We start from the raw sequence: 27,777 nt of genomic DNA on the forward strand, positions 1-27,777 counted from the left end.
TGGCGGATTTCTGAAGCGTGGAGGGTCCGGGAGAAAAAGGCCACGGGTCTGCCCGCTTGGTTAAGGGTAGCCGCTAGAGCTACGTCGGATGTGTCGCTCTCGACCTGGAAGGGGAGGGACTCGTCGATGGCGCGCATCGTGGCCTTTGCGATATCCGCTTTGATGCGGCTGAAGGCCTGGCAAGCCTCTGTCGACAGAGGAAAGGTCGTGGTCTGTATTAGCGGGCGGGCCTTGTCTGCGTACTGGGGGACCCACTGGGCGTAATAAGAAAAGAAGCCCAGGCAGCGTTTCAGGGCTTTGGCACAGTGGGGGAGAGGGAACTCCATGAGGGGGCGCATGCGTTCGGGGTCGGGGCCTATCACTCCATTACGCACTACATAGCCAAGGATGGCTAGACGGTCGATGCTAAACACGCATTTTTCCTCATTGTAGGTGAGATTGAGGGTGTGAGCGGTCTGGAGGAATTTGCGGAGGTTGGCGTCGTGGTCCTGCTGGTTGTGGCCGCAGATGGTGACGTTGTCGAGGTACGGGAACCTGGCCCATAAACCGTGCTGGTCGACCATTCGGTCCATCTCCCGTTGGAAGACCGAGACTCCGTTCGTGACGCCGAATGGAACCCTTAAGAAGTGGTATAGCCGCCCGTCTGCTTCGAAGGCTGTGTACTTGCGGTCACCGGGGCGAATGGGGAGCTGGTGGCAGGCGGACATAAGGTCCACGGTGGAGAAGACCTTGTACTGTGCAATCCGATTGACCATGTCGGATATGCGGGGAGAGGGTACGCATCCAGCTGTGTGTACCTGTTGATGGTCTGACTGTAGTCTACGACCATCCTTTGCTTCTCCCCGGTCTTTACTACTACCACCTGGGCTCTCCAGGGACTATTGCTGGCCTGGATTATGCCCTCCTTCAGCAGCCGCTGGACTTCGGACCGAATGAAGGTCCGGTCCTGGGCGCTGTACCGTCTGCTCCTAGTGGCGACGGGTTTGCAATCCGGGGTGAGGTTCGCAAACAAGGAAGGCGGTTCGACCTTGAGTGTTGGGAGGCCGCAGATAGTCAGTGGGGGTATAGGGCCGCCAAATTTGAATGTTAAGCTCTGGAGGTTGCATTGGAAGTCCAACCCCAGGAAAGTGGGAGCGCAGAGGTGGGGGAGGACATACAGCCGGTAATTTTTGAACTCTCTCCCCTGCACCGTTAGGTTTGCGATGCAGAACCCTTTGATTCCAACGGAGTGGGACCCCGCCGCCAGGAAATTTGTTTTGGTGCTTGGCCGAATTACAAGGGAACAGCGTCTTACCGTGTCTGGGTGAATAAAACTCTCCGTGCTCCCCGAGTCGATCAAACACGGCGTCTCATGCCCGTTCACCAGCACCTTTGTCGTTGTCGTCTGGAGCGTCCGGGGCCGCGACTGGTCGAGGGTCACCGATGCCAAACGTGGTTGGTGCATCAGATCGTTGTCTTCAGGCAGTGTGGAGCCGTCCACGCCGGGGTCCTTGCCAGTCAGCCAAGATGGCGGCGTCCATGGATCGCACGTAGCCCGTGGGTAGTAAGATGGCGGCGCCCGTACCCCCCTCGTGGTGTCCGGGGCCCAAAATGGCGGCGCCCGTTGGCCGCCCGTGGGTCGCTGAGGGGGTTGAGCCCGTGGTCCCATTTGTTCCCCGGAGATAGCGGCGACCCCACGGGACTGGCACACCGCTGCGTAGTGCCCCTTTTTACCGCAGCTTTTGCAGGTGGCCGAGCGGGCCGGGCAGCGCTGGCGGGGGTGTTTCGGCTGCCCGCAAAAATAGCAGCGGGGCCCCCCCGGGTGGTCTGGGATTCTGGCCGCGCACGCTTGCGGAGGGGTTGGGGGTGCCGGGAGGTCGGTCGCTGCGGGGGTCCACGGAGCCCAAGGGGCTACAGCGCGGTCGGGGGCAGAGGCGCGGGCGTTTTGGGAGGCCACGTCGAGGGAGGCTGCGAGGGCCCGTACCTCTGTCAGTCCGAGAGAGTCTTTCTCTAAAAGTCTCTGGCGAATTTGCGATGATGCCAAACCTGCTACGTAAGCGTCTCTGATCAGGAGGTCCGTATGTTCGTTCGCCGTTACCGCTGGGCAGCTGCAGTTTCGTCCCAGGATCGTTAGGGCATTGAAGAATTCGTCTAGCGATTCCCCGGGGATTTGTCGTCTCGTCGCGAGCTGGTAGCGTGCGTAGACCTGGTTGACGGGCTGAATGTAGATCTCCTTCAGCAAGGTGATCGCCGCTGGGAATTCTTCCGCGCCCTCGATGAGTGAGTAGATTTCGGGACTCACCCTGGAATGCAGGACCTGCATCTTCTGGTCTTCTGTTGGTCTGCCGGGGGCCGTTCGGAGGTACTCCTCAATGCACGCTAGCCAGTGCTTAAACGCCGATGTTGCGTTAGCTGCTTGGGGGCCGATTCGCAGGCACTCCGGGGCGATCCGGAGCTCCATATTCCTTTTTAAGTCTGCTCAATAAATTGTAGCACCATCGATCACACACAGGCGAGACGTAAAGAACTTCAATCGAGGCTTTATTGAGCAGACTTGTTCCCCAGCAGGTCAGTCACAGAATGCAGCTGCGGGGATTAACCCAGGTTCTTATACCCCGCCTATCTGGGTGGAGCCCAGTAGGCGGCGGATCCAATCGGGACCCAGCATCTGTCCTCCAATAGCTCCTCGGCATTCATGGTGTACCGTATTACCCCTAATACATACCACCACACTCTGTCTCCCTCTCTCTCTCGCTGTCCCTCTCCCTCTCTCGCTGTCTCGCTGTCTCTCTCTCGCTGTCTCTCTCTGTGGGGGTCCTGCTCGAGGTAATGCCCCTGTTGAGCAGGAACTGACGCAGCTCATCGCTCATAAAGGAGGATCCCCGGTCGCTGTGGACGTAAGCGGGGAAACCGAACAGGGCGAAGATGCTGTTGAGGGCTTTAATGACCGTGGCAGACATCATATCGGGGCATGGGATGGCGAAGGGAAACCGGGAGTACTCATCAACCACGTTCAGGAAGTACGTGTTTCGGTCGGTGGAGGGGAGGGGCCCTTTGAAGTCCATGCAGAGGCGTTCAAAGGGGCGGGAGGCCTTCACCAGGTGCACTCGGTCCGGCCGGTAGAAGGGCAGTTTGCACTCCGCGCAGACCTGGCAGTCTCTGGTGACAGCCCTGACCTCCGCAATGGAGTAGGGCAGGTTGCGGGCCTTTATGAAGTTGAAGAACCGGGTGACCCCCGGGTGGCAGAGACCATCGTGTAGGGCCTGGAGTCGGTCCACTTGTGCGCTGGCACATGTACCTCGGGGCAGGACATCGGGGGACTCGTTGAGCTTGCCGGGCCGATACAAAATCTCGTAATTGTAGGTGGAGAACTCGATGCGCCACCTTAAGATTTTATCATTTTTGATCTTGCCCCGCTGTGTGTTATTGAACATGAAGGCTACCATAAGACCATAAGACATAGGAGCGGAAGGCCATTCGGCCCATCGAGTCCACTCCACCATTCAATCATGGCTGATTTCAACTCCATTTACCCGCTCTCTCTCCATAGCCCTTAATTCCTCGAGAAATCAAGAATTTATCAACTTCTGTCTTAAAGACACTCAACGTCCCGGCCTCCACCGCCCTCTGTGGCAATGAATTCCACAGACCCACCACTCTCTGGCTGAAGAAATTTCTCCTCATCTCTGTTCTAAAGTGACTCCCTTTTATTCTAAGGCTGTGCCCCCGGGTCCTAGCCTCCCCTGCTAATGGAAACAACTTCCCTACGTCCACCCTATCTAAGCCATTCATTATCTTGTAAGTTTCTATTAGATCTCCCCTCAACCTCCTAAACTCCAATGAATATAATTACTGACCATTGGTCAGTGAGGAGAGTGAATCTCCTGCCGGCCAGGTAATGCCTCCAATGTCGCACAGCTTCCACTATGGCTTGGGCCTCCTTTTCGACAGGAGTGCTGAATTTTGGAGGCATGGAGGGTCTGGGAAAAGAATGCCACAGGTCACCCTGATTGAGGGTGGCGGCCAGAGCGACGTCCGATGCATCGGTCTCGATCTCAAAGGGGAGGGTCTCGTCGACCGCGTGCATCGTGGCCTTGGCGATGTCGGCCTTGATACGGTTGAAGGCCTGGCGGGCCTCAGCCGCCAGGGGGAAAATGGTGGAGTGGATTAGTGGGCGGGCCTTGTCCGCATAGTTAGGGACCCACTGGGCATAATCGAAGAAAAACCCCAGGCATCGTTTCATGGCCTTGGGGCAGTGGGGGAGGGGGAGTTCCAGGAGGGGGCGCGTGCGGTCGGGGTCGGGCCCTCCGATTCCATTTTCCACAACATAGCCAAGGATGGCTAAGCGGTTGGTGCGGAACACGCATTTCTCCTTATTGTACGTGAGGTTCAGGAGTTTGGCGGTCTGGAGGAATTTTTGGAGGTTAGCGTTGTGGTCCTGCTGATCGTGGCCGCAGATGGTGACGTTACCTAGGTACGGGAAGGTGGCCCGCAGCCCGTACCGGTCAACCATCCGGTCCATCTCTCGCTGGAAGACCGAGACCCCGTTAGTGACGCCAAAGGGAACCCTAAGGAAGTGGTAAAGGTGGCCGTCTGCTTCGAACGCAGTGTATTGGCGGTCCTCCGGGCGGATGGGGAGCTGGTGGTAGGCAGATTTCATGGCCACTGTGGAAAAGACTCGATACTGCGCAATCAGATTGACCGTATCAGATATGCGTGGGAGGGGGTACGCGTCGAGCTGCGTGTACCGATTGATGGTCTGACTGTAGTCAATGACCATCCTGTGTTTCTCCCCAGTCTTAACCACTACCACTTGGGCTCTCCAGGGGCTGTTGCTGGCCTCAATGACCCCTTCCCGCAGCAGCGGCTGGATGGTGAGAGTCGCGATGCAGTACCCCCCGGATTTCCACGGAATGGGATCCGGAGGCCAGGGAGATTCTCTGGGTAACGGGGTGAACCGCGAGGGAGCAGCACCGTATCAGGGTGGATGAAGCTTTCCGTGCTGCCGGAGTCCAGAAGGAAGTCTCGTGCCCATCGACATTCACCGTCGCCGTCGCGGTTGCGAGGATGTGCGGCCGGGACTGGTTGAGCGTGATGGAGGTGAGCTGCAGCTGGTGTTGGTGGGCCCGGGGCTGGCCGGGGGCGGTGGAGGTGAGCTGCGGCTGGTGTTGGTGGGCCCCGGGCTGGCCGGGGGCGGTGGAGGCAAGCTGCGGCTGGTGTTGGTGGGCCCCGGGCTGGCCGGGGGCGGTGGAGGTGATGAACGGCCAGATGAAGTGCCCAACGAGCAGGGATCCTGAGGCGCCGTCAAAAATGGCACCGAAGTTGGCGGCACCCACGGGCCGCACGTGGGTGGTGTGGGGACAATGGGCCTGGATATAGCGGCGATCGACCGGGCCTGGCACACCGCAGCGAAATGCCCCTTCTTCCCGCAGGCCTTGCAGATTGCACTCCGCACCGGGCAGCGTTGCCGGGGGTACTTTGTCTGCCCACAGAAATAGCATTGGGGCCCCGGGGGTTGGCTGGCTGCCGCCCGGCGCAGGCTTGGGGTTGACTGGGGGCGGTCGCTGGTGGGGCCCACGATGTCCATGAGGGCACCGTGCGGTCGGGGGCGTATGACTGTACGTTACGGGAGGCTACCGGTATATTCTCTAATTCTGAATAACGACTGTAGACTTACAGTTAACCCAAACACTTTATTCAAAGGGTTTGTTCTGCTTCCAGAGCTCAACTAGACGTAAAACAGTCAGAGGTATGACCAGTGAAGCTAAGGTAAGCTGCCTGTGCTGAGCTGTCTCTGTCTGCTGCTGCTCCCTAGCTCTGTGCTTCTGAAAGAGGCGGATCCTACCTTGGGCTGGACCATTTATACCCGTCTCTGATGCTGCCCTCGAGTGGTGCTGTGACTGTTACATCTGTGCTGCAGTCCCTGGTGTATGTGCAGATGTACAGATCACTACATCCCCCCCCCCATTTTGACTTGTTTCCTAAACTGACCGCAAGAAAACTGTACAGAACAAGTGGTGAGAATAAGCAAATCTGCACACTGTGAAAATGATAAAGTAATACAGAAACAATTCACTGTGCTGTGTATCCATCGTGAGAAATGTCCATATTGGTCTTGTGGGTGTGTTGAAGTGTTGGTACAAATCCAGCCGGTCGGGTGCCTTACGACTTCTGCTGGAGCGTCGTAACGGTGGAGGTGGGGATGACGGTTTGATGTCATCAAGAGTACTGTCTGGCGTTGTGTGGCGAGGAACGTCCTGTGGACAAATGGACTTGGTCAAGTCCAGTGTGGGAATCACCGGCATTGTCGGCCGAAGCATCAACAGATGCCGGCGGTTGCGGCGAAAGAGAACTCCCGCCGACAACTTGACGATGTCAGACCGCGGTGCCTCCTGCCTGATCACCGTGGCTGGCTTAGACCATCCGCTTTTTGGGTCCCTGAACCTGACGATGTCGCCCATGTTCAGTGGCTTGAGTGGGATCACATGTTGATCGTAGTATTGTTTTTGTTTGGACCGTGGTACCCGCAGTTTGTCGAGTACCAGAGCGTTATCGGGGTCTCGGAATTGAATTGCCGGGAGGGTTGTCCGGATGTCTCTGCCGAAGAGCATCTGCGCTGGCGACATTCCTGAGCTCAATGGGGTTGCTCGGTAGGATAACAGCGCTGGGTTGATGTCCGTGCGTGAATCTGTTGCCTTGCTAATAAGCCGTTTAACAATGTGGACACCTTTTTCCACTTTCCCATTTGACTGTGGGTAGCGCGGACTGGATGTTACACGCCGAAAGCTGTAGCGGACGAGAACTCTTTCCACTCCCAGCTCGCGAAGCAGGGACCATTATCTGACACCACCACACGCGGGATTCCATGTCGCGTGGATGTCTCCTGGCACGCCTTGATGACAGATGAAGACATGAGATCGTGGAGTTTCAGTACCTCCGGATTGTTTGAGAAATACTCCATGATCAAGACGTAATCACGGCCTGTGGCATGAAATAGGTCAAGGCCCACTTTTGTCCACGGCGACGGTGTGAGTTTGTGTTGCTGCAGGTTCTTTACACTGTGCAGGTTGGTGTCTTTGACAGGGTCACATGTCATGACCATGTCCATTATGTCTTGATTCATGCCGGGCCAGTACACAGCCTGTCGTGCTTGCCTTTTGCATTTCTCAATGCCTAGGTGGCCTTCATGAATCTTACGCAGCATCTCAGCGCGGAGTGTGGCCGGAATCACAATCTGCGCATTGCGTAGCAGCAGGCCGTCAACTTCAAACAATTCTGACTTGACATTCTGAAATTGTGGACATTGTTCCCTCGTCCAACCGTGCTGGAGTAGGTGCAGCACCCCCCGTAAGGTTGCGTCTTTCTGCGTCTCCTGTCGGATTAGGCAAAGCTTCTCATCCGAAGCAGGCAAATTCTCCATGCATAACTGTGTTTGTGCCTCGATTTCTCCGATAGGGGCTGATGGTGCGTTGTCAGTGCCAATGGATCGGGACAATGCGTCGGCAATGGCAAGGTCTCGTCCCGGGGTGTACATTAGGGTGAAATCATACCTTCGCAGCTTCATCATGACACGCTGCAGACGAGGTGTCATGTCATTTAGATCCTTATCTATGAAATGGACCAATGGTCTGTGGTCGGTTTCCACTATAAAAGTGTGTAGGCCGTATACATAGTCATGGAACTTCAGAATCCCAGTGAGGAGTCCGAGACATTCTTTTTCGATCTGTGCATATCTGCACTCAGTTGGGGTCATGGCCCTGGACGCGTCTGCCACCGGGACCCAGTCAGACTGGTCGGCCTGTTGGAGGAGAACGGCGCCAATCCCATCCTGGCTGGCGTCAGTGGAGATCTTGGTGGGTCTGGTTGCGTCAAAGAAAGCAAGGGTCGGTGCCCGCGTTAGTTGCTGTTTGAGATTCACCCATTCATTTTGGTGACGTTGTGTCCACTCAAACGCAGTGGTCTTTCGTAGGAGATTGCGTAAAGCTGCCGTCCGTGCGGACAGGTTTGGGATGAACCTGCCGAGGAAGTTGACGAAGCCCAGAAATCGTAGCACTGCCTTCTTGTCGTGTGGCGTCTTCATGGTCCCGATTCCAGCGATTTTCACCTCATCAGGGCTGACACCCTGAGATGATACGGTGTCACCCAGAGAGGTGACAGACTCCTTCGCAAATGTGCATTTTGCCTGGTTCAGATTCAAACCATATTTATGAATCCTCTGAAACACCTTCTTCAGACGCGAGGTGTTCTTCTTCAGTGACAGACCAGACGATGATGTCATCCACATAGACTCTGACACCCTCGATGCCCTCGGTCATTTGCTCCATTATCCTGTGGAAGATCTCTGACGCAGAGATAATGCCGAAGGGCAGGCGATTGAAGCAGAAACATCCAAACGGCGTGTTGAACGTACACAGTAATCTGCTCGGGTCATCGAGCTGTATCTGCCAAAACCCCTGCGAGGCGTCGAGTTTGGTGAAGATACGAGCATTCGCCATCTCAGACGTGATCTCTTCACGCTTGGGGATGGGGTAGTGTTCCCGGCGAATGTTCTGGTTCAGGTCCTTCGGGTCTATGCATACGCGAAGATCTCCAGGTTTCTTAACACACACAATGGAGCGAACCCAGTCAGTCGGCTGTGTGACTCGCGATATCACACCTTGTGACTGCAGCCTGTCGAGTTCCGCATTCACCTTCTCCCGCAGTGGAGTTGGAACCCTCCTGGGCGGCTGAATGATGGGTTTGGCGTCTGTCTTCAGCATGATTTTGTATTGCAGGGTAAGGTGCCCATGCCTTTGAATACGTCGGGGTATTCTTGCAGCATGCTGTGGATTTTAGCCTCCAGGCTTGATGGATCCTGGGTGTGCACGTAGATGCGCTGCACCAGCCGCAAGTCTTTGCAGGCCTGAGCGCCGAACAGTGATGGCTTATTGTCGTCTACAATCCCGAATCGTAGCTGCTTGCGTATCGTCTTGTTGTCCACCCGGAGATGGCACGATCTCTTTGAGGCAATCTGATTGCCGTTGTAGTCCTTCAGCCGACATGCAGCGAGTATTATTTCATGGTCTCCTGGAATCGAATGGAGATCCTTATTAGTGAGGAGATTAGCTGAGGCCCCAGTGTCAAGCTTGAAGACTAATGGAAAGTCATTGACTTGCACAGTAAAAGAACAAAGAACAAAGAAAAGTACAGCACAGGAACAGGCCCTTCGGCCCTCCAAGCCCGTGCCGACCATGCTGCCCGACTAAACTACAATCTTCTACACTTCCTGGGTCCGTATCCCTCTATTCCCATCCTATTCATGTATTTGTCAAGATGCACCTTAAACGTCACTATCGTCCCTGCTTCCACCACCTCCTCCGGTAGCGAGTTCCAGGCACCCACTACCCTCTGCGTAAAAAACTTGCCTCGTACATCTACTCTAAACCTTGCCCCTCGCACCTTAAACCTATGCCCCCTAGTAATTGACCCCTCTACCCTGGGGAAAAGCCTCTGACTATCCACCCTGTCTATGCCCCTCATAATTTTGTATACCTCTATCAGGTCTCCCCTCAACCTCCTTCGTTCCAGTGAGAACAAACCGAGTTTATTCAACCGCTCCTCATAGCTAATGCCCTCCATACCAGGCAACACTCTCCTTTTAACAATGCTCTAACCCACTGTGTCTTCACCTGCAGGATCATCGTTGGCGCTCCGCTTGAGATGAACCAGACTGGCACCAGAACTGGCAGAATCTACAAATGCGAGTATGTGACTGAGTCGTGCCAGCCGCTGACTGTTGTGGGTGAGTGCGTCCTCGTCCCCGCCCGGCCACTGTGCTGATCGGCAATGGTACTAAAATCAAACTGGGAAAGGTGGACAAACCATGGGTTTGATGGAAAATGTGGGATAGTATTCAATTGAAACAAGTTGGTCAACAAGCAGAACAGGTCTGAGAATTGGGAGCACTTTAGAAATCAGCAAAGAAGTAGCAAGGGATTGATGATAAACGAGAAAATAGAGGAGCGTGAGCATACAGCGAACATAAAAACTGAGTGTTAAAGTTTCTGTTGATACGTGAAGAGAAAAAGACTGGTGAAGACAAATGTAGGTGGCACAGTGGTTAGCACTGCTGCCTCAGAGCTGCCGTTTCAATTCCCGGCTTGGGTCACTGTCTGTGCGGAGTCTGCACATCCTCCCCGTGTGTGCGTGGGTTTCCTCCGGGTGCTCCGGTTTCCTCCCACAGTCCAAAGCTGTGCAGGTTAGGTGGATGCTAAATTGCCCTTAGTGTCCAGGGATGGACAGGTTAGGTATAGGGGGCAGGGCAGCGGAGTGGGCCTGGGTCGGGTGCTCTTTCACACAGTCGGTGCAGAATGTGTGAATGGCCACCTTGTGTACTGTCGGAATTCCAAAATCCCGGAAGATGACCACCAATGTATCCACTGTTTCCAGAGCCAATTCCTGATGTCCCCTGGGATGTCGACTCTCCGGCCCTGAGGATTTATCAGCCTTCAATTCATCAATTTCCCCGAAACCATTTCTCTATTAATATTGATGTCCTTCAGTTCCTCCACCTCTGTCGAAGCTGATCAAAGAGTCATCCAGACTCAAAACGTCCGCTCCGATCTCTCTCTCCGTTCATGTCAGACCTGCTGAGATGGTCCAGCATTTTGTGATTTTGTATTTAGTTAGGCAGCCATTTCTTTGTCCCCTGTTGTACATTTGTAGCACCGTCAATATGACGCGAGGCAGGTAGAGGTAATGTCAATTGAAGGCTTTATTAAGCAGAACTTTATCCCCAGCAGCGTGGTTACAGAATGCAGCTGCTGAGGGAAATGGAGGGAAAAACTGGGTTCTTATACCGGCATTTCTGGGTGGAGTCTAGTAGGTGGCAGATCCTATCAGGACCTGGCATCCCTCCACCAATAGCCTGTCGACTCGTGGTGTACCGTATTACCCCTAATACATACCACCACATTCCCCTGTTTATAGATCATTGATCATCGAATTTAAAGTGCAGAAGGAGGCCATTCGGCCCATTGAGTCTGTACCGGCTCTTGGAAAGAGCACCCGACGTAAGGCCATGACTCCACCCTATCCCCTTCACCCAAAACCCCCACCTAACCTTTTGCACACTAAGGGGCAATTTATCACGGCCAATCCACCTAACCTGCACGTCTTTGGACTGTGGGAGAAAACCGGAGCACCCGGAGGAAACCCACGCACACACGGGGAGGATGTGCAGACTCCGCATAGACACCCGAGGCCGGAATCGAATCAGGTTCCCTGGCGCTGTGAGGAAGGAGTGCTAACCACTGTGTTACCATGCCCCACTATACAGCCTCTGAAACAGTTCATGCAGATGGGCGAGTAGCTAATGTAACTCCATCATTTAAAAAGGGAGGTGGAGAGAAAACAGGGAATCATTGACCAGTCAGCCTGACATGGGTCGTGGGGAATATTCTAGAATCCATTATCAAAGATTTTATAGCAGAGCGCTTGGAAATCAGTGGCAGGATCGGACAGAGTCAGCATGAATTTGTGACGGGGAAGTCGTGCTTGACAAACCTACAGGAATTCTTCGAGGATGTAACTAGGAGAGTTGATAAGGGTTCGGATTCGTGGTTTATTTGGTTTTCAGAATGTGTTATATTGTGAGGCGAGCGACGAGGCAACGTTTCATCTCCTCTCCGCTTCGGCTGGTGTTGTGGATGCGAATGCGACAGACCTTTACACCATCTTCAATGTCTGAGAGTACCGCATCGCACCATGCTACATCACACGTGACTGTGAAGGCTTTATATCGGTTCAAATGCACCAGGAAGACTGACAACATTAGCAATTGTTTGAGCGGATCGAAAGACTTCCTCTGGGAATCTTCCTACTGCCAATGTTGGTCCACCTTCAGCCGTTGATGCAGAGACATCAAAATTGTCAAGAGATTGGGCAGGGTAGTGAAGGCGGCATTCACCATGGTCAGAACATTCAATACAGAAATTGCGACGTCTTGTTGAAGTTGTACAAGACAGTGATAAGGCCACACTTGGATTACTGTGCACAGTTCTGGTCATCCTATTATAGGAAGGATATTATTAAACTAGAAAGAGCTCAGAAAAGAATTACCAGGAAGTTACCGGAACCTGATACTTTGAGTTATAAGGAGAGGCTGGCTAGGCTGGGACTTTTTTCCCTGGAGCGTAGGAGGCTTATGGAGGTCTATAAAACAATAAGGGGTACTTCCGGTGACGGTGGGCGGGAGACAGCCACACACTGGAGGGCTCCCACTCGGGAATAGAAATTTTGGGGTTTTAACGCCCGGTCTCGGGGGCAACGGAGGCTGAAAAGGCTGCAAGAAGGCTCAGGGAGGAGAAATGTCCAAGCTTGGGGAAAGAAAACGGCCGCGAAAATGTGGGTTAACAAAAGTCCGCCGATGAGTGGAAAAGTCAGCGCAGGAACTGGAAGGAAAGCGGAGGCTGGAGCACCAGGGGAGGCCGCATCGCTCACAGCAGAAGAAATTACCAAGGTGATGGCTGTGGAACTTGAAAAACAGTTCACAAAGCACATGGAAGCGATGGAGAAGGAGATGGGGGCGATATTGAAAGTGCTGGTGGAGGAGGCGATTGCCCCGGTGAGGACGGCAGTATCGAGCGCAGCGGCGGAGGTGCGGGAGCAAGGTGAGACACTGAAGCAAGTGGAAAAGGCATCATCACAGCACAGTGACCAACTCACCTCGATGGGGAAAGAGCTGCGGAGGGTGACAGAGACCAACAAAGGTCTGCGAGCCAAAATGGAAGAACTGGAAAACAGATCCAGGCGGCAGAATCTGAGGATCGTGGGCCTGCCCGAAGGGGTGGAAGGCCCGAGGCCGACGGAGTATTTTGCCGCGATGTTGGCGAAGCTATTGGGGGAGGGGGACGATCCCTCCCGGTATGAACTGGATCGGACTTATTGGTCGTGGAGGCCTCTAACCAAAGGCGAGTGAGCCGCCAAGAGTAGTAACTCTGTTTTCAGCGTGAAGGAGAAAGTCCTGTACTGGGCAAAGCAGAAGCGGGAGGTGCAGTGGGCTGGAGCTGGTATACGCATATACCAGGACTTTACGGTGGAGCTGGCGAGGAGGCGGGCTGCCTTCAGCCGGGTGAAGAGGGCACTGTACATCAGCAAGGTGCGGTGTGGCATAGTATACCCAGCTAAGCTGAGGTGGACCTACAAATCCAAGGACTTTTATTTTGGGACGGCGGAAGCGGCGGAGGAGTTTGCGAAGGCAGAAGGACTGTGGCAGAATTGAGAAATGGGACCATGAGAGGGTCTGGCAGCGATGTAACCTCGTGTAACTGTATTTTCTCACTGCGCGTTGGTGTCTGTACTAAATGAGTCGACACTGTATATATTTGGACAAGGGAAGAGTTGGGACTCTCATTTGCAAATATGCTTCTTTGGGGCTCGGGTGTGTATGCGGGGGTTGTGTGCTATAGGGGATTTCTTGGTTTTCCTGGGAACGGGCAAGGGGGAAGGAGACCCGGGCGAGGGCCTCCACGCTGGCCGGTTTAAGCTGACCAGTGAACGGGAGGTGGGGGAGGGGCCATCGGAGCCTGGCAGAACAGGTTCCTGTGAGTCTAGCCGGGGTGAAAAGTTGGGCGAAGGAACTGAGGTTGGGGGAGGAGTTTGTTTTGTTATGCTTCTTGTCGTAGCAGAAGCTGCTTCCTTGATGTGCACTCTGACAAAGGAAGATTCAGATTGGAGATAGATTTAACACATTTATTAAACTATTAACAATTCTCCTACTTGGATTCGACTCTACTGTTAATCCTTCTATAGCTACTCAGACTGACTAACCAGTCTGCTACAATTCACGTGGTGGGTGTGATGTTCAATCAACCCTGTGTCTGTACTCACTGAGTGTCTCCACAGGAAAGAGACTGAGCATATGTGCTGTGTCCTTTTATATGGGTTGGTGTAATGCCCCCCTGTGGTAATGTCACCTCTGTGTGTATCATGAATGCCGATTGGTCGTGTCCTATCTTACTGACCTATTGGTTGACTGTCTGTGTGTCATGTCTCTGGTGCTCCCTCTAGTGTCTAGTTAGGTGTACACAGTACGAAGTCTTACAACACCAGGTTAAAGTCCAACAGGTTTGTTTCGATGTCACTAGCTTTCGGAGCGCTGCTCCTTCCTCCATTCACCTGAGGAAGGAGCAGCGCTCCGAAAGCTAGTGACATCGAAACAAACCTGTTGGACTTTAACCTGGTGTTGTAAGACTTCGTACTGTGCTCACCCCAGTCCAACGCCGGCATCTCCACATCATAGCTAGGTGTAGTGTATGTACATTAACCCTTTGTGTACTTACAGTGATGGATATCACCACATCCCCCTTTTTCTTTGTTACATATTTTCTGTACAGTGTTAAAGAAAATTTAACAAAATAGGCAGATAAGTGATGCTATGTACAAGTTATGATGACTGTGATGACTGTACAATAATACACAAGACCAAATAATAGTTGCGATGACTTTCAGGATAAGACAACACAAAATAAAAGTTGAGTCCAAAGTTCATTAATTATTATGGTCTGGTATAGAAGTGTCAATGGTGACGTTGTCATTCCCTTGTGAATGCCGTCAGTGTCCTGGTGTTTGGTCATCAGGAGGTGTCCAATTGTTTAAATCACCTCATTGATTGATTTGGAGTCTGTTGTTTTTTTTTCCGATGCTTGTGGTGGCAATTCTTGATGGCATCTGTCCTGAATGCCAGGTTGCCAGTTGGTAGGGCAGCAACTGTGAACTGGTAAGATGCATCGTCCTGCCACGGTCTGTCATTGTACTGAGCTGAGCAGTAACAGTGTTCCTCATGGGCAGAGTCATACCAGTCGTAGTTCCATTGGTGTTTGTGTCGTGCTTGTTGTCGACATTGTTGCCTCTGGTGCGCTTCTTGTTGATGTCTTTGATGTTGTTGTTGTGTTGGGGTTGGTTTTGTTGTCGTGTTTGCTGCGCTCAAGGACCTCACTGTGTATAATACGAGTCCTTCACACAGTTACTCGTGTCAGCGTGCTTTGTGGCATCTGCTGTCTCCTTGAGCGTGCCGTCACTGAGTTCGCGGCGCTCCCCGTCTGGAGTCATGTCCGGCTTACTTGTATCAGCTTTGGCTTGTCGATGCTCCCCGTCCGGAGTCACAACGTTCAGGAATGCATTTGCTTGTGGAGAGGCTCGAGCGAATGAGATTTGACGTAACGTGGTGTCACCGGAGTCACCAGTAGTCTCACTGTGATTGTCGAGTGCCTCTGTACATTCGAGCTGAGGTCTGTCACGTTGCACATCTTGGGCGAAATTCTCCCGCAACGGCACAATGTCTGCCGACTGGCGACAAAAACGGCTCCAATCAGACGGGCATCGCGCCAGCCCAAAGGTGGGGAATGCTCCGCATCTTTGGGGGCCGAGCCCCAACATTGAGGGGCTAGGCCGACGCCGGAGGGATTTCCGCCCCGCCAGCTGGCGGAAATGGCGTTTGTTGCCCCGCCAGCTGGCGCGGAAATGCGGCGCATGCGCGGGAGCGTCAGCGGCCGCCGAAAGTTTCCCGCGCATGCGCAGTGGGGAGAGTCTCTTCCGCCTCCGCCATGGTGGAGGCCGTGGCGGAGGCGGAAGGGAAAGAGTGCCCCCACGGCACAGGCCCGCCCGCGGATCGGTGGGCCCCGATCGCGGGCCAGGCCACCGTGGGGGCACCCCCCGGGGTCAGATCGCCCCGCGCCCCCCTCCAGGACCCCGGAGCCCGCCCACGCCGCCTGGTCCCGCCGGTAAATGCCAGCTTTGATTTACGCCGGCGGGACAGGCAATTTCTGGGCGGCCCGATTCCCGCCCCCGCCCAATCTCCGGTACCGGAGACTTCGGCGGGGGCGGGATTCACGGCGGCCAACGGCCATTCTCCGACTGTGACGCCCCTTGTGTGGGAAGTGGGATGCCGTCGTCACTTGTCGCACATACAGTGGGTAGAGCCTCAGTGTCTTCTTGTCGTTCACTTGAGCTGGGTAGACCGTCAGTCTTCTTCTGGTGGCTCAAATAATCTGGGTGGACTGTGATAGTCGCTTTGTTGTTCACGTGAGCGAGGCAGACTGTCAGAGTCTGCTTGCTGTACACCTGAGCACCGCAGACCTGCATTGTCTGCTGCTGGTTGCTCAGAGGAGGTTGCTAGACCCTCATGGTCTTGTTCATGCAAGGACTGCGCTCTGAAGTCTTGCGTTGCTTCTATAGTGGAGTCTGTCCACGAGTTCGCTGTGGAGGCTTGTGTCACTGGTGTTACTTTCTGTGTGGAGATGTGCAGTTGTCTCGCTGTGGAGTCTTTCATCGCTTTCTGTGTGGAGTCGGGGCCCCTTCGCGGTGCGTGGACCACTCTCTGTGTGGAGTCGGGGCCCCTTCGCGGTGCGTGGACCACTCTCTGTGTGGAGTCGGGGACTCTTCGCGGTGCGTGGACCACTCTCTGTGTGGAGTCGGGGACTCTTCGCGGTGCGTGGACCACTCTCTGTGTGGAGTCGGGGACTCTTCGCGGTGCGTGGACCACTCTCTGTGTGGAGTCGGGGACTCTTTGCGGGGCGTGGACCACTCTCTGTGTGGCAGCATGCCGCTCTCTGTGGGCTTGTACCGCTCTCTGTCTCTTGGTGTCAGGCCGCAGCAGAATCTTGCTCTCACGAGTCGGGATCCTCAAATCCGAAAAACACGTCCGCGTCTGTGTCGGATTCTTCACTGTAGAACACATCTCGTTGCGGTTCGGATTTGGTACTGGGGTCGCCATCCAAAACGATCAATGGCAGCTGGGCTGACAGCTGCTGGTACGATACTGGTATGGATTCCATCCCCAATATCGTCACTGCCTCTCCAGTACAGGTGGGGCAGTGGTTAGCACTGTCTAGTTATGGCCTTTGACAAGATCCCTCATGGTAGACTGGTACAAAAGGTGAAGTCACACGGGATCAGGGGTGAGCTGGCAAGGTGGATACAGAACTGGCTAGGCCATAGAAGGCAGAGAGTAGCAATGGGAGGGTGCTTTTCTAATTGGAGGGCTGTGACCAGTGGTGTTCCGCAGGGATCAGTGCTGGGACCTTTGCTGTTTGTAGTATATATAAATGATTTGGAGGAAAATGTAACTGGTCTGATTAGTAAGTTTGCAGACGACACAAAGGTTGGTGGAATTGCGGATAGCGATGAGGACTGTCTGAGGATACAGCAGGATTTAGATTGTTTGGAGACTTGGGCGGAGAGATGGCAGATGGAGTTTAATCCGGACAAATGTGAGGTAATGCATTTTGGAAGGTCTAATGCAGGTAGGGAATATACAGTGAATGGTAGAACCCACAAGAGTATTGAAAGTCAGAGAGATCTAGGTGTACAGGTCCACAGGTCATTGAAAGGGGCAACACAGGTGGAGAAGGTAGTCAAGAAGGCATACGGCATGCTTGCCTTCATTGGCAGGGGCATTGAGTATAAGATTTGGCAAGTCATGTTGCAGCTGTATAGTGCCTTAGTTAGGCCACACTTGGAGTATAGTGTTCAATTCTAGTCGCCACACTACCAGAAGGATGTGGAGGCTTTACAGAGGGTGCAGAAGAGATTTACCAGGATGTTGCCTGGTATGGAGGGCATTAGCTATGAGGAGAGGTTGAATAAACTCGGTTTGTTCTCACTGGAACGAAGGAGGTTAAGGGGCGACCTTATAGAGGTCTACAAAATTATGAGGGGCATAGACAGAGTGGATAGTCAGAGGCTTTTTCCCAGGGTAGAGTGGTCAATTACTAGGGGGTATAGGTTTAAGGTGTGAGGGGCAAGGTTTAGTGTAGATGTACGAGGCAGGTTTTCTACACAGAGGGTAGTGGGTGCCTGGAACTCGCTACCGGAGGAGGTGGTGGAAGCAGGGACGATAGTGACATTTAAGGGGCATCTTGACAAATACATGAATAGGATGGGAATAGAAGGATACGGACCCAGGAAGTGTAGAAGATTGTAGTTTAGTCGGGCAGCATGGTCGGCACGGGCTTGGAGGGCCGAAGGGCCTGTTCCTGTGCTGTACATCTCATGTTCATTGTAAAATGTCAAAATTTGCAAAATACACCATGTTGTTGTGAGGGTCAGGTGTGAGGAGGATGTAGACAACCTTTAGTGTAGTTTGGACAAGTTGACAGACTGGGAAAATGAATGGCAGATGCTGTATAATTTGGAGAAATTAGGTTATCTATTTTGGTGGCAAAAAAAAAGAAGGGAAACTATTATCTGAATGGCCATAAATTGGGAGAGGGGAATGTGCAGCGGGACCTGGGTGTCCTTGTGCACCAGTCGCTGAAGGTAAGCATGCAGGTGCAGCAGGCGGTGAAGAAGGCTAATGGTATGTTGGCCTTCATTGCAAGAGGTTTTGAGTATAGAAGCAGGGATGTGTTGCTGTGATTGTCCAGGGTCTTGGTGAGGCCACACCTGGAGTATTGTGGGCAGTTATGATCTCCTTCTCTGAGGAAGGATGTTCTTGCTCTCGAGGGAGAGCAGCGAAGGTTTACCAGACTGATTCCAGGGATAGCGGGACTGTCATATGAGGAGAGATTGACTCGGTTGGGATTGTTCTCGCTGGAGTTCAGAAGAATGAGGGGGGATCTCACAGAGACTATCAAATTCTAACTGGACTGGACAGGGTCGATGCAGGGACGATGTTACCAATGACGGGTGTGTCCAGAACCAGGGGCGTCATTCTCCGACCCCCCCAGAGGGTCGGAGAATGGCCGTTGGCCGCCGTGAATCCCGCCCCCGCCCCCGCCGAAGTCTCCGAAGGGAGAAAAGTCGGCGGGGCGTTAATGGCGCCGCTGCCGTCGGAGAATGGCACGGGTCTGCGCAAGGCAGCCGATTTTCGGCCTGCCGATATTCTCCCTTCCGGATGGGCCGAAGTCCCGTCGACGTGATGACCGTTCACGTCGACGGAAATTAAACCTCCTTTTCATCGGCGTGACCCTGTGCTCTAGGTTCACGCCGACCAGCGAGGAGGTGAGTGACGGCCTGGGGGGTTGGCTCTGGGCAGGCGATGGCGTGGCCGCAGTCTGAATGTGTGGGGAGAGGTGTGTCTCGGTTTGTGTGTGTGTGTGTGCGGCGGGGGGGGGGGGGTGGTTAGAGTAGGCTGGGCTCCGGGGGAGTGCCGGGAGGGGGGTCCGTGCCGGGGTGGGGGATGGGGGGGGGAGTCCGTGCCGGGGTGGAGGTTGGGGGGGGGTCCGTGCCGGGGAGGAGGTTGGGGGGGGGTCTGTGCCGGGGTGGAGGTTGGGGGGTCCGTGCCGGGGTGGAGGTTGGGGGGGGGGGTCCGTGCCGGGGAGGGGTCCGTGCCGGGGAGGGGGATGGGGTGTCCGTGCCGGGGAGAAGGTTGGGGGGGTCCGTGCCGGGGTGGAGGTTGGGGGGGGATCCGTGCCGGGAAGGGGGATGGGGGGTCCGTGCCTGGGTGGAGGTTGGGGTCCGTGCCGGGGTGGAGGTTGGGGGGGGGTACGTGCCGGGGTGGAGGTTGGGGGGGTGTCCGTGCCGGGGTGGAGGTTGGGGAGTGGTCCGTGCCGGGGAGGGGGATGGGGGGTCCATGCCGGGGAGGGGGATGGGGGGTCCGTGCCGGGGTGGAGGTTGGGGGGGGGTCCGTGCCGGGCAGGGGGATGGGGGGTCCGTGCCGGGGTGGAGGTTGGGGGGGGTCCGTGCCGGGGAGGGGGATGGGGGGTCTGTGCCGGGGAAGGGAATGGGGGGTCCGTGCCGGGGTGGAGGTGGGGGGGGGGGTCCGTGCCGGGGAGGGGGATGCGAGGGCAAGTGAGTTGGTCCACCTGGCCAGGTGCCAGCCTCCAACAGTTGGACCCATGCGGTCCATGCCACCTGGCTGGGGGGAGGAGGGGATATGGGCAATGATGACATGTCGTCGTTCCCCTCCCCCCCCACCAGGCCGTCATGTTTTCAGATCATCCAGTGATGTTGGCCGCCGTGGCGGCAGCCGCTCATGTCTATGTTGCCCTGGATGAGGAGGAGGAGGAGGAGCGTGCCAGAGAGGCGGCGCAGGCTGCCGCAGAGGGGCAGGCGGCAGCCGCCCAGGCTGGAGGGACACACGACCGACAGGACGAGGAGGGGGAGGAGGATGTCGCGGCCCCACGGCAACGGAGGCACCCGAGGGCGCCCCATGTGTACCGGCCCCGGCAGTCATACCAGGACCTCACGGACCGGGAATGCAGGAGGAGACTCCGGATGAGGCGGGAAACCGTGGCACACATCTGCCACCTGCTGGCACACCTGTCACCGCGTGGCACTGGCGGGGGACACCCTCTCCCCGTGTCCGTCAAGGTTACGGTGGCCCTGAACTTTTATGCAACGGGGTCATTCCAGGCACCGAGTGGGGACCTGTCCGGCATATCGCAGACATCGGTGCATCGGTGCATCCGGGCAGTGACAGATTCCCTATATGCCATGGCGCACCGCTACATCCGCTTCCCCGTGGACCAGGCCAGCCAAGATGCCCGGGCCGTGGGCTTCTCTGCCGTTGCCGGGTTCCCCATGGTCCAGGGCGCGATCGATGGGATGCACGTCGCCGTGCGGCCACCTGCAGATAACAGGGCCGTGTTCACCAATAGGAAGGGGACCTATTCGATGAACATACAGGTGGTCTGCGACCACTGCATGATGATCCTGCACGTCTGCGCCCGTTACCCAGGCAGTGTACACGACTCATACGTGTTGCCGCGGTCATCCATCCCCAGCATGTACGAGGGACGCCATCCCCGGCTGAGGGGCTGGTTGCTGGGCGACAGGGGCTACCCATTGCGATCGTGGCTGATGACGCCTATACGGAGGCCACGCAATAAGGCGGAGAACCGCTACAATGATGCCCATTTAGCGACAAGGGGAGTGATAGAGAGGTGCTTTGGCGTGCTGAAGATGTGTTTCAGGTGCCTGGACCTCTCTGGGGGCGCCATCCAGTATCGGTCAGATAGGGTCGGCCGCATCATTGTGGTGTGCTGCGTCCTGCACAACATAGCCCAGCAGAGGGGCGATGTGCCGCAGGCAGAGGAGGGCGGAGTGGAGGAGCAGCAGGAAGAGGCCCAGTCCTCCCCAGATGAGGGGGATGGGGGTAATGGTCAGGGAAGACGGGGTAGACACAGGCGGGTGGCTGTCCACCGTTACCGGCTGGCCCAGCGGGCACGGGACAGACTGATAGACGCCCGCTTCACTGACTAGATGGGCGTGGGAATCGGGTAGTATGGCCACAGACCGCACACCATGGCAACAGCCGACCACCCACACCCCCCACCCATCCACCCACCCAGCACCCTCACCCCCCTCCCAAACCCCACCCACCCACCCGCATTCACACCACCCCCCCCCCCCCCATTGCCGATCCACCTGCGGCACAACGGGCCGGGCTCACACAGTTGCGGGTGGACGCGTGTCTATTGCAGGCCATGGAGGATGATGACAACCCGCCCTGCGGTGAGCTCCTGGCTCCACATCGTTGGACTATGTCTGACCCATGGCCACAGTACCACCATCCACCCGGACCATCCCTGCATGCGGCTGTGACACTGCAGCGCACGGTCCCGTCTTCTGCCCGGGGGATGTTGATGGCGGCCCAGGGGGAAGGGGGCAGACTCAACTGGGGCTGAGGTAAGACCACCCCTCACACACACACTTGCGCTCAACGTACATGACACCCCCGCACGCTTTGGACAGAGCACAAGGGCAGCTTCTGTTGGTGTAACATTGACTTTAATAACCAAAGGAGTTCATGCACGTGCCCTAGCCCCTAAAACTCATCTGTGCCCTGCACCCGTGCCAACTTACTCAGTGTCTAATTGTTTGGCCTTACGGGCCCTTTGACTACGTCTACGTGGTTCCCCAGACGGTACAGCAGAACTGGAGGTGGACTCCTGTGATTCCTGCCCTCTGACACTGGATCCCTTTGGCGGCCGTTTCCTGGGGCGTCCTGGCCTAGATGGGCCAGGCTGCGGCCCGGGCGACTGGGATGGCGAGATGCCAGCCTGTCCTGCCCGTTGCCCACCCGATGCACCTGGGACGGAAGGGGGGGGGGGGGGGGGGGAGTCCGAGGTGTCGCGGTGTTCCGGGACCTCCCCTACAGGGGGACCTGGGACGGACCACACCACCTCCTCCTCCCTCGGGGTGCCCGATGGCCCCCAGGCCTCTACATGGGTGGGGGATGCGAACGGACTGGCCATCCGAACCCCCCCCGACATCTGGCGCTGCCAGTCCTGGAGGCCCGTGCTGGTATCGACAGGGGTCTGCAGGTTTGCAGCCATGGAGCCCAGGGGGTTGTCGAACCCTGTCTGCGACAGTGCGACGTCAGCTCGCACATGGCCACTGGCGCCGATGCCCTCAGCGATGGCCTGCTGAGACTGGGCCATGGCCTGCAGAGACTGGGCCATGGCCTGCAGAGACTGGGCTATGGCCTGCTGAGACTGGGCCATGGCCTGCAGAGACTGGGCCATGGCCTGCTGAGACTGGGCCATGGCCTGCTGAGACTGGGCTATGGCCTGCTGAGACTGGGCCATGGCCTGCTGAGACTGGGCCATGGCGTTGAGCGCCTCTGCCATCTGGCGCTGGCACTGGCTCATGGCCTCGAACAGATATACCCCTTTGGATACTGTCGGGGGGGATAGCCTATCAGGGGAAAACAGCAGCAGCCAGAGCAGTGGCACCACGGCTGGCTCTGATGTTCAGAAGGGAGGGTCAAAGCGCAGAAGAGTAATAGTAATAGGGGACTCTATAGTCAGGGGCACAGATAGGCACTTCTGTGGACGTGAAAGAGACTCCAGGATGGTATGTTGCCTCCCTGGTGCCAGGGTCCAGGATGTCTCCGAACGGGTAGAGGGAATCCTGAAGGGGGAGGGCAAACAGGCAGAGGTCGTTGTACATATTGGTACTAACGACATAGGCAGGAAGGGGCATGAGGTCCTGCAGCAGGAGTTCAGGGAGCTAGGCAGAAAGTTAAAGGACAGGACCTCGAGGGTTGTAATCTCGGGATTACTCCCTGTGCCACGTGCCAGTGAGGCTAGAAATAGGAAGATAGAGCAGACAAACACGTGGCTAAACAGCTGGTGTAGGAGGGAGGGTTTCCGTTTTCTGGACCACTGGGAGCTCTTCCGGGGCAGGTGTGACCTGTATAAGATGGACGGGTTGCATCTAAACCGGAGAGGCATAAATATCCTGGCCGCGAGGTTTGCTAGTGTCACACGGGAGGGTTTAAACTAGTATGGCAGGGGGGTGGGCACGGGAGCAATAGGTCAGAAGGTGAGAGCATTGAGGGAGAACTAGGGAATATGGACAGTGTGGCTCTGAGGCAGAGCAGACGGGGAAAAGTTGCTGAACACAGCGGGTCTGGTGGCCTAAAGTGCATATGTTTTAATGCAAGGAGCATTACGGGTAAGGCAGATGAACTTAGAGCTTGGATTACTACTTGGAACTATGATGTTATTGCCATTACAGAGACCTGGTTGAGGGAAGGGCAGGATTGGCAGCTAAACGTTCCAGGATTTAGATGTTTCAGGCGGGATAGAGGGGGATGTAAAAGGGGAGGCGGAGTTGCGCTACTTGTTCGGGAGAATATCACAGCTATACTGCGAGAGGACACCTCAGAGGGCAGTGAGGCTATATGGGTAGAGATCAGGAATAAGAAGGGTGCAGTCACAATGTTGGGGGTATACTACAGGCCTCCCAACAGCCAGCGGGAGATAGAGGAGCAGATAGGTAGACAGATTTTGGAAAAGAGTAAAAACAACAGGGTTGTGGTGATGGGAGACTTCAACTTCCCCAATATTGACTGGGACTCACTTAGTGCCAGGGGCTTAGACGGGGCGGAGTTTGTAAGGAGCATCCAGGAGGGCTTCTTAAAACAATATGTAAACAGTCCAACTAGGGAAGGGGCGGTACTGGACCTGGTATTGGGGAATGAGCCCGGCCAGGTGGTAGATGTTTCAGTAGGGGAGCATTTCGGTAACAGTGACCACAATTCAGTAAGTTTTAAAGTACTGGTGGACAAGGATAAGAGTGGTCCGAGGATGAATGTGCTAAATTGGGGGAAGGCTAATTATGACAATATTAAGCGGGAACCGAAGAACATAGATTGGGGGCGGATGTTTGAGGGCAAATCAACATCTGACATGTGGGAGGCTTTCAAGTGTCAGTTGAAGGGAATACAGGACAGGCATGTTCCTGTGAGGAAGAAAGATAAATACGGCAATTTTCGGGAACCTTGGATGATGAGTGATATTGTAGGCCTCGTCAAAAAGAAAAAGGAGGCATTTGTCAGGGCTAAAAGGCTGGGAACAGACGAAGCCTGTGTGGCATATAAGGAAAGTAGGAAGGAACTTAAGCAAGGAGTCAGGAGGGCTAGAAGGGGTCACGAAAAGTCATTGGCAAATAGGGTTAAGGAAAATCCCAAGGCTTTTTACACGTACATAAAAAGCAAGAGGGTAGCCAGGGAAAGGGTTGGCCCACTGAAGGATAGGCAAGGGAATCTATGTGTGGAGCCAGAGGAAATGGGCGAGGTACTAAATGCATCAGTATTCACCAAAGGGAAGGAATTGGTAGATGTTGAGTCTAGAGAAGGGGGTGTAGATAGCCTGGGTCACATTGTGATCCAAAAAGACGAGGTGTTGGGTGTCTTAAAAAATATTAAGGTAGATAAGTCCCCAGGGCCGGATGGGATCTACCCCAGAATACTGAAGGAGGCTGGAGAGGAAATTGCTGAGGCCTTGACAGAAATCTTTGGATCCTCGCTGTCTTCAGGGGATGTCCCGGAGGACTGGAGAATAGCCAATGTTGTTCCTCTGTTTAAGAAGGGTAGCAAGGATAATCCCGGGAACTACAGGCCGGTGAGCCTTACTTCAGTGGTAGGGAAATTACTGGAGAGAATTCTTCGAGACAGGATCTACTCCCATTTGGAAGCAAATGGACGTATTAGTGAGAGGCAGCACGGTTTTGTGAAGGGGAGGTCGTGTCTCACTAACTTGATAGAGTTTTTCGAGGAGGTCACTAAGATGATTGATGCAGGTAGGGCAGTGGATGTTGTCTACATGGACTTCAGTAAGGCCTTTGACAAGGTCCCTCATGGTAGACTAGTACAAAAGGTGAAGTCACACGGGATCAGGGGTGAACTGGCAAGGTGGATACAGAACTGGCTAGGCCATAGAAGGCAGAGGGTAGCAATGGAGGGATGCTTTTCTAATTGGAGGGCTGTGACCAGTGGTGTTCCACAGGGATCAGTGCTGGGACCTTTGCTGTTTGTAGTATATATAAATGATTTGGAGGAAAATGTAACTGGTCTGATTAGTAAGTTTGCAGACGACACAAAGGTTGGTGGAATTGCGGATAGCGATGAGGACTGTCTGAGGATACAGCAGGATTTAGATTGTCTGGAGACTTGGGCGGAGAGATGGCAGATGGAGTTTAATCCGGACAAATGTGAGGTAATGCATTTTGGAAGGGCTAATGCAGGTAGGGAATATACAGTGAATGGTAGAACCCTCAAGAGTATTGAAAGTCAAAGAGATCTAGGAGTACAGGTCCACAGGTCATTGAAAGGGGCAACACAGGTGGAGAAGGTAGTCAAGAAGGCATACGGCATGCTTGCCTTCATTGGCCGGGGCATTGAGTATAAGAATTGGCAAGTCATGTTGCAGCTGTATAGAACCTTAGTTAGGCCACACTTGGAGTATAGTGTTCAATTCTGGTCGCCACACTACCAGAAGGATGTGGAGGCTTTAGAGAGGGTGCAGAAGAGATTTACCAGAATGTTGCCTGGTATGGAGGGCATAAGCTATGAGGAGCGATTGAATAAACTCGGTTTGTTCTCTCTGGAACGAAGGAGGTTGAGGGGCGACCTGATAGAGGTCTACAAAATTATGAGGGGCATAGACAGAGTGGATAGTCAGAGGCTTTTCCCTGGGGTAGAGGGGTCAATTATTAGGGGGCATAGGTTTAAGGTGAGAGGGGCAAGGTTTAGAGTAAATGTACGAGGCAAGTTTTTACGCAGAGGGTAGTGGGTGCCTGGAACTCGCTGCCGGAGGAGGTGGTGGAAGCAGGGACGATAGTGACATTTAAGGGGCATCTTGACAAATACATGAATAGGATGGGAATAGAGGGATACGGACCCAGGAAGTGTAGAAGATTGTAGTTTAGTCGGCAGCATGGTCGGCACGGGCTTGGAGGGCCGAAGGGCCTGTTCCTGTGCTGTACATTTCTTTGTTCTTTGTTCTTGTTCTGACCCTCCCAGTGACTCCCTGACCCTCCCAGTGACTCTCTGACCCTCCGAGTGACTCCCTCACCCTGCCAGGGACACTCTGACACTCGCAGTGACAACCTGACCCTCCCAGTGTCTCTCTGACCCTCCCAGTGACTCCTGCACCCTCCCAGTGACTCCCGCACCCTCCCAGTGACTCCCGCACCCTCCCAGTGTCTCTCTGACCCTCCCAGTGACTCCCGCACCCTCCCAGTGACTCCCGCACCCTCCCAGGGACTCTCCGACCCTCCCAGTGACTCTCTGACCCTCCCAGTGACTCTCTGACCCTCCCAGTGACTCTCTGACCCTCCCAGTGACTATCTGACCTCCCAGTGTCTCTCTGACACTCCCAGTGACTCCCTGACCCTCTCAATGACTCTCTGCCCCTCCCAGTGACTTTATGACCATTCCTGACCCTCCCAGTGACTCCCTCACACTCCCAGGGACTCTCTGACCCTCCAAGTGACTCTCTGACCCTCCCAGTGTCTCTCTGACCCTCCCAGTGACTCTCTGACCCTCCCAGTGTCTCTCTGACCCTCTCTCTCATTCCACAGCTCCATCGGAATGCGGAGCCATCTCTCTGGGACTCTCACTGTCATCAGGGACACGTGGTCATCAATCGCTGCTGGTGAGTGTGGGGGGGGGGGGGGGGCTGGGGGGGGGGGGGAAATGGAGGGAATAATGACTCTCTGACAGTGCGGCACTGCCTCAGAACTGACCCTCTGACAGTGCGGCACTCCCTCAGAACTGACCCTCTGACAGTGCGGCACTCCCTCAGTACTGACCCTCTGACAGTGCAGCACTCCCTCAGTACTGACCCTCTGACAGTGCAGCACTCCCTCAGTACGGACCCTCTGACAGTGCGGCACTCCCTCAGTACTGACACTCTGACAGTGCGGCACTCCCTCAGTACTGACCCTCTGACAGTGCAGCACTCCCTCAGTACTGACCCTCTGACAGTGCAGCGCTTCCTCAGTACTGACCCTCTGACAGTGCGGCACTCCCTCAGCACTGACCCTCTGACAGTGCAGCACTCCCTCAGTACTGACCCTCTGACAGTGCGGCACTCCCTCAGTACTGACCCTCTGACAGTGCAGCACTCCCTCAGCACTGACACTCTGACAGTGCAGCACACCCTCAGTACTGACCTCCAGAGAGTGCGGCACTCCCTCAGTACTGACCCTCTGACAGTACGGCACTCCCTCAGTACTGACCCTCTGACAGTGCAGCACTCCCTCAGTACTGACCCTCTGACAGTGCAGCACTCCCTCAGTATTGGTAGAAAGTTAGAGGGATGGCAGGGAAGGGAGTGCAATGTTCCTCCTGCAGGATGTTTGAGGTGAGGGATGCAGTTAGTGTCCCTGCAGATTTTACCTGCAGGAAGTGCTGCCATCTCCAGCTCCTCCAAGACCGAGTTAGGGAACTTGAGCTGGAGTTGGAAGAACTTCGGATCATTCGGGAGGCAGAGGGGGTCATAGATAGCAGCTTCAGGGAATTAGTTACACCAAAGATTGGAGATAGGTGGGTAACTGGACTGGGAAAAAGCAGTCAGTGCAGGG

General features: G+C 55.1%; 1 protein-coding gene across 1 annotated transcript in view; it reads left to right on the top strand.

The window, feature by feature from the left end:
- The window catches only part of LOC140402256 (integrin alpha-X-like), an 815,908-nt gene that overhangs the window by 447,778 nt on the left and 340,353 nt on the right, over positions 1–27,777 (top strand). The window contains exons 3-4 of the mRNA XM_072489886.1: positions 9,654–9,760; positions 26,773–26,846. Of these exons, the coding sequence (XP_072345987.1) occupies positions 9,654–9,760; positions 26,773–26,846 (181 nt within the window). The remainder of the gene's footprint in view (positions 1–9,653; positions 9,761–26,772; positions 26,847–27,777) is intronic.

This window comes from Scyliorhinus torazame, chromosome 25, assembly GCF_047496885.1.
Source record: "Scyliorhinus torazame isolate Kashiwa2021f chromosome 25, sScyTor2.1, whole genome shotgun sequence".
Taxonomy (NCBI): domain Eukaryota; kingdom Metazoa; phylum Chordata; class Chondrichthyes; order Carcharhiniformes; family Scyliorhinidae; genus Scyliorhinus; species Scyliorhinus torazame.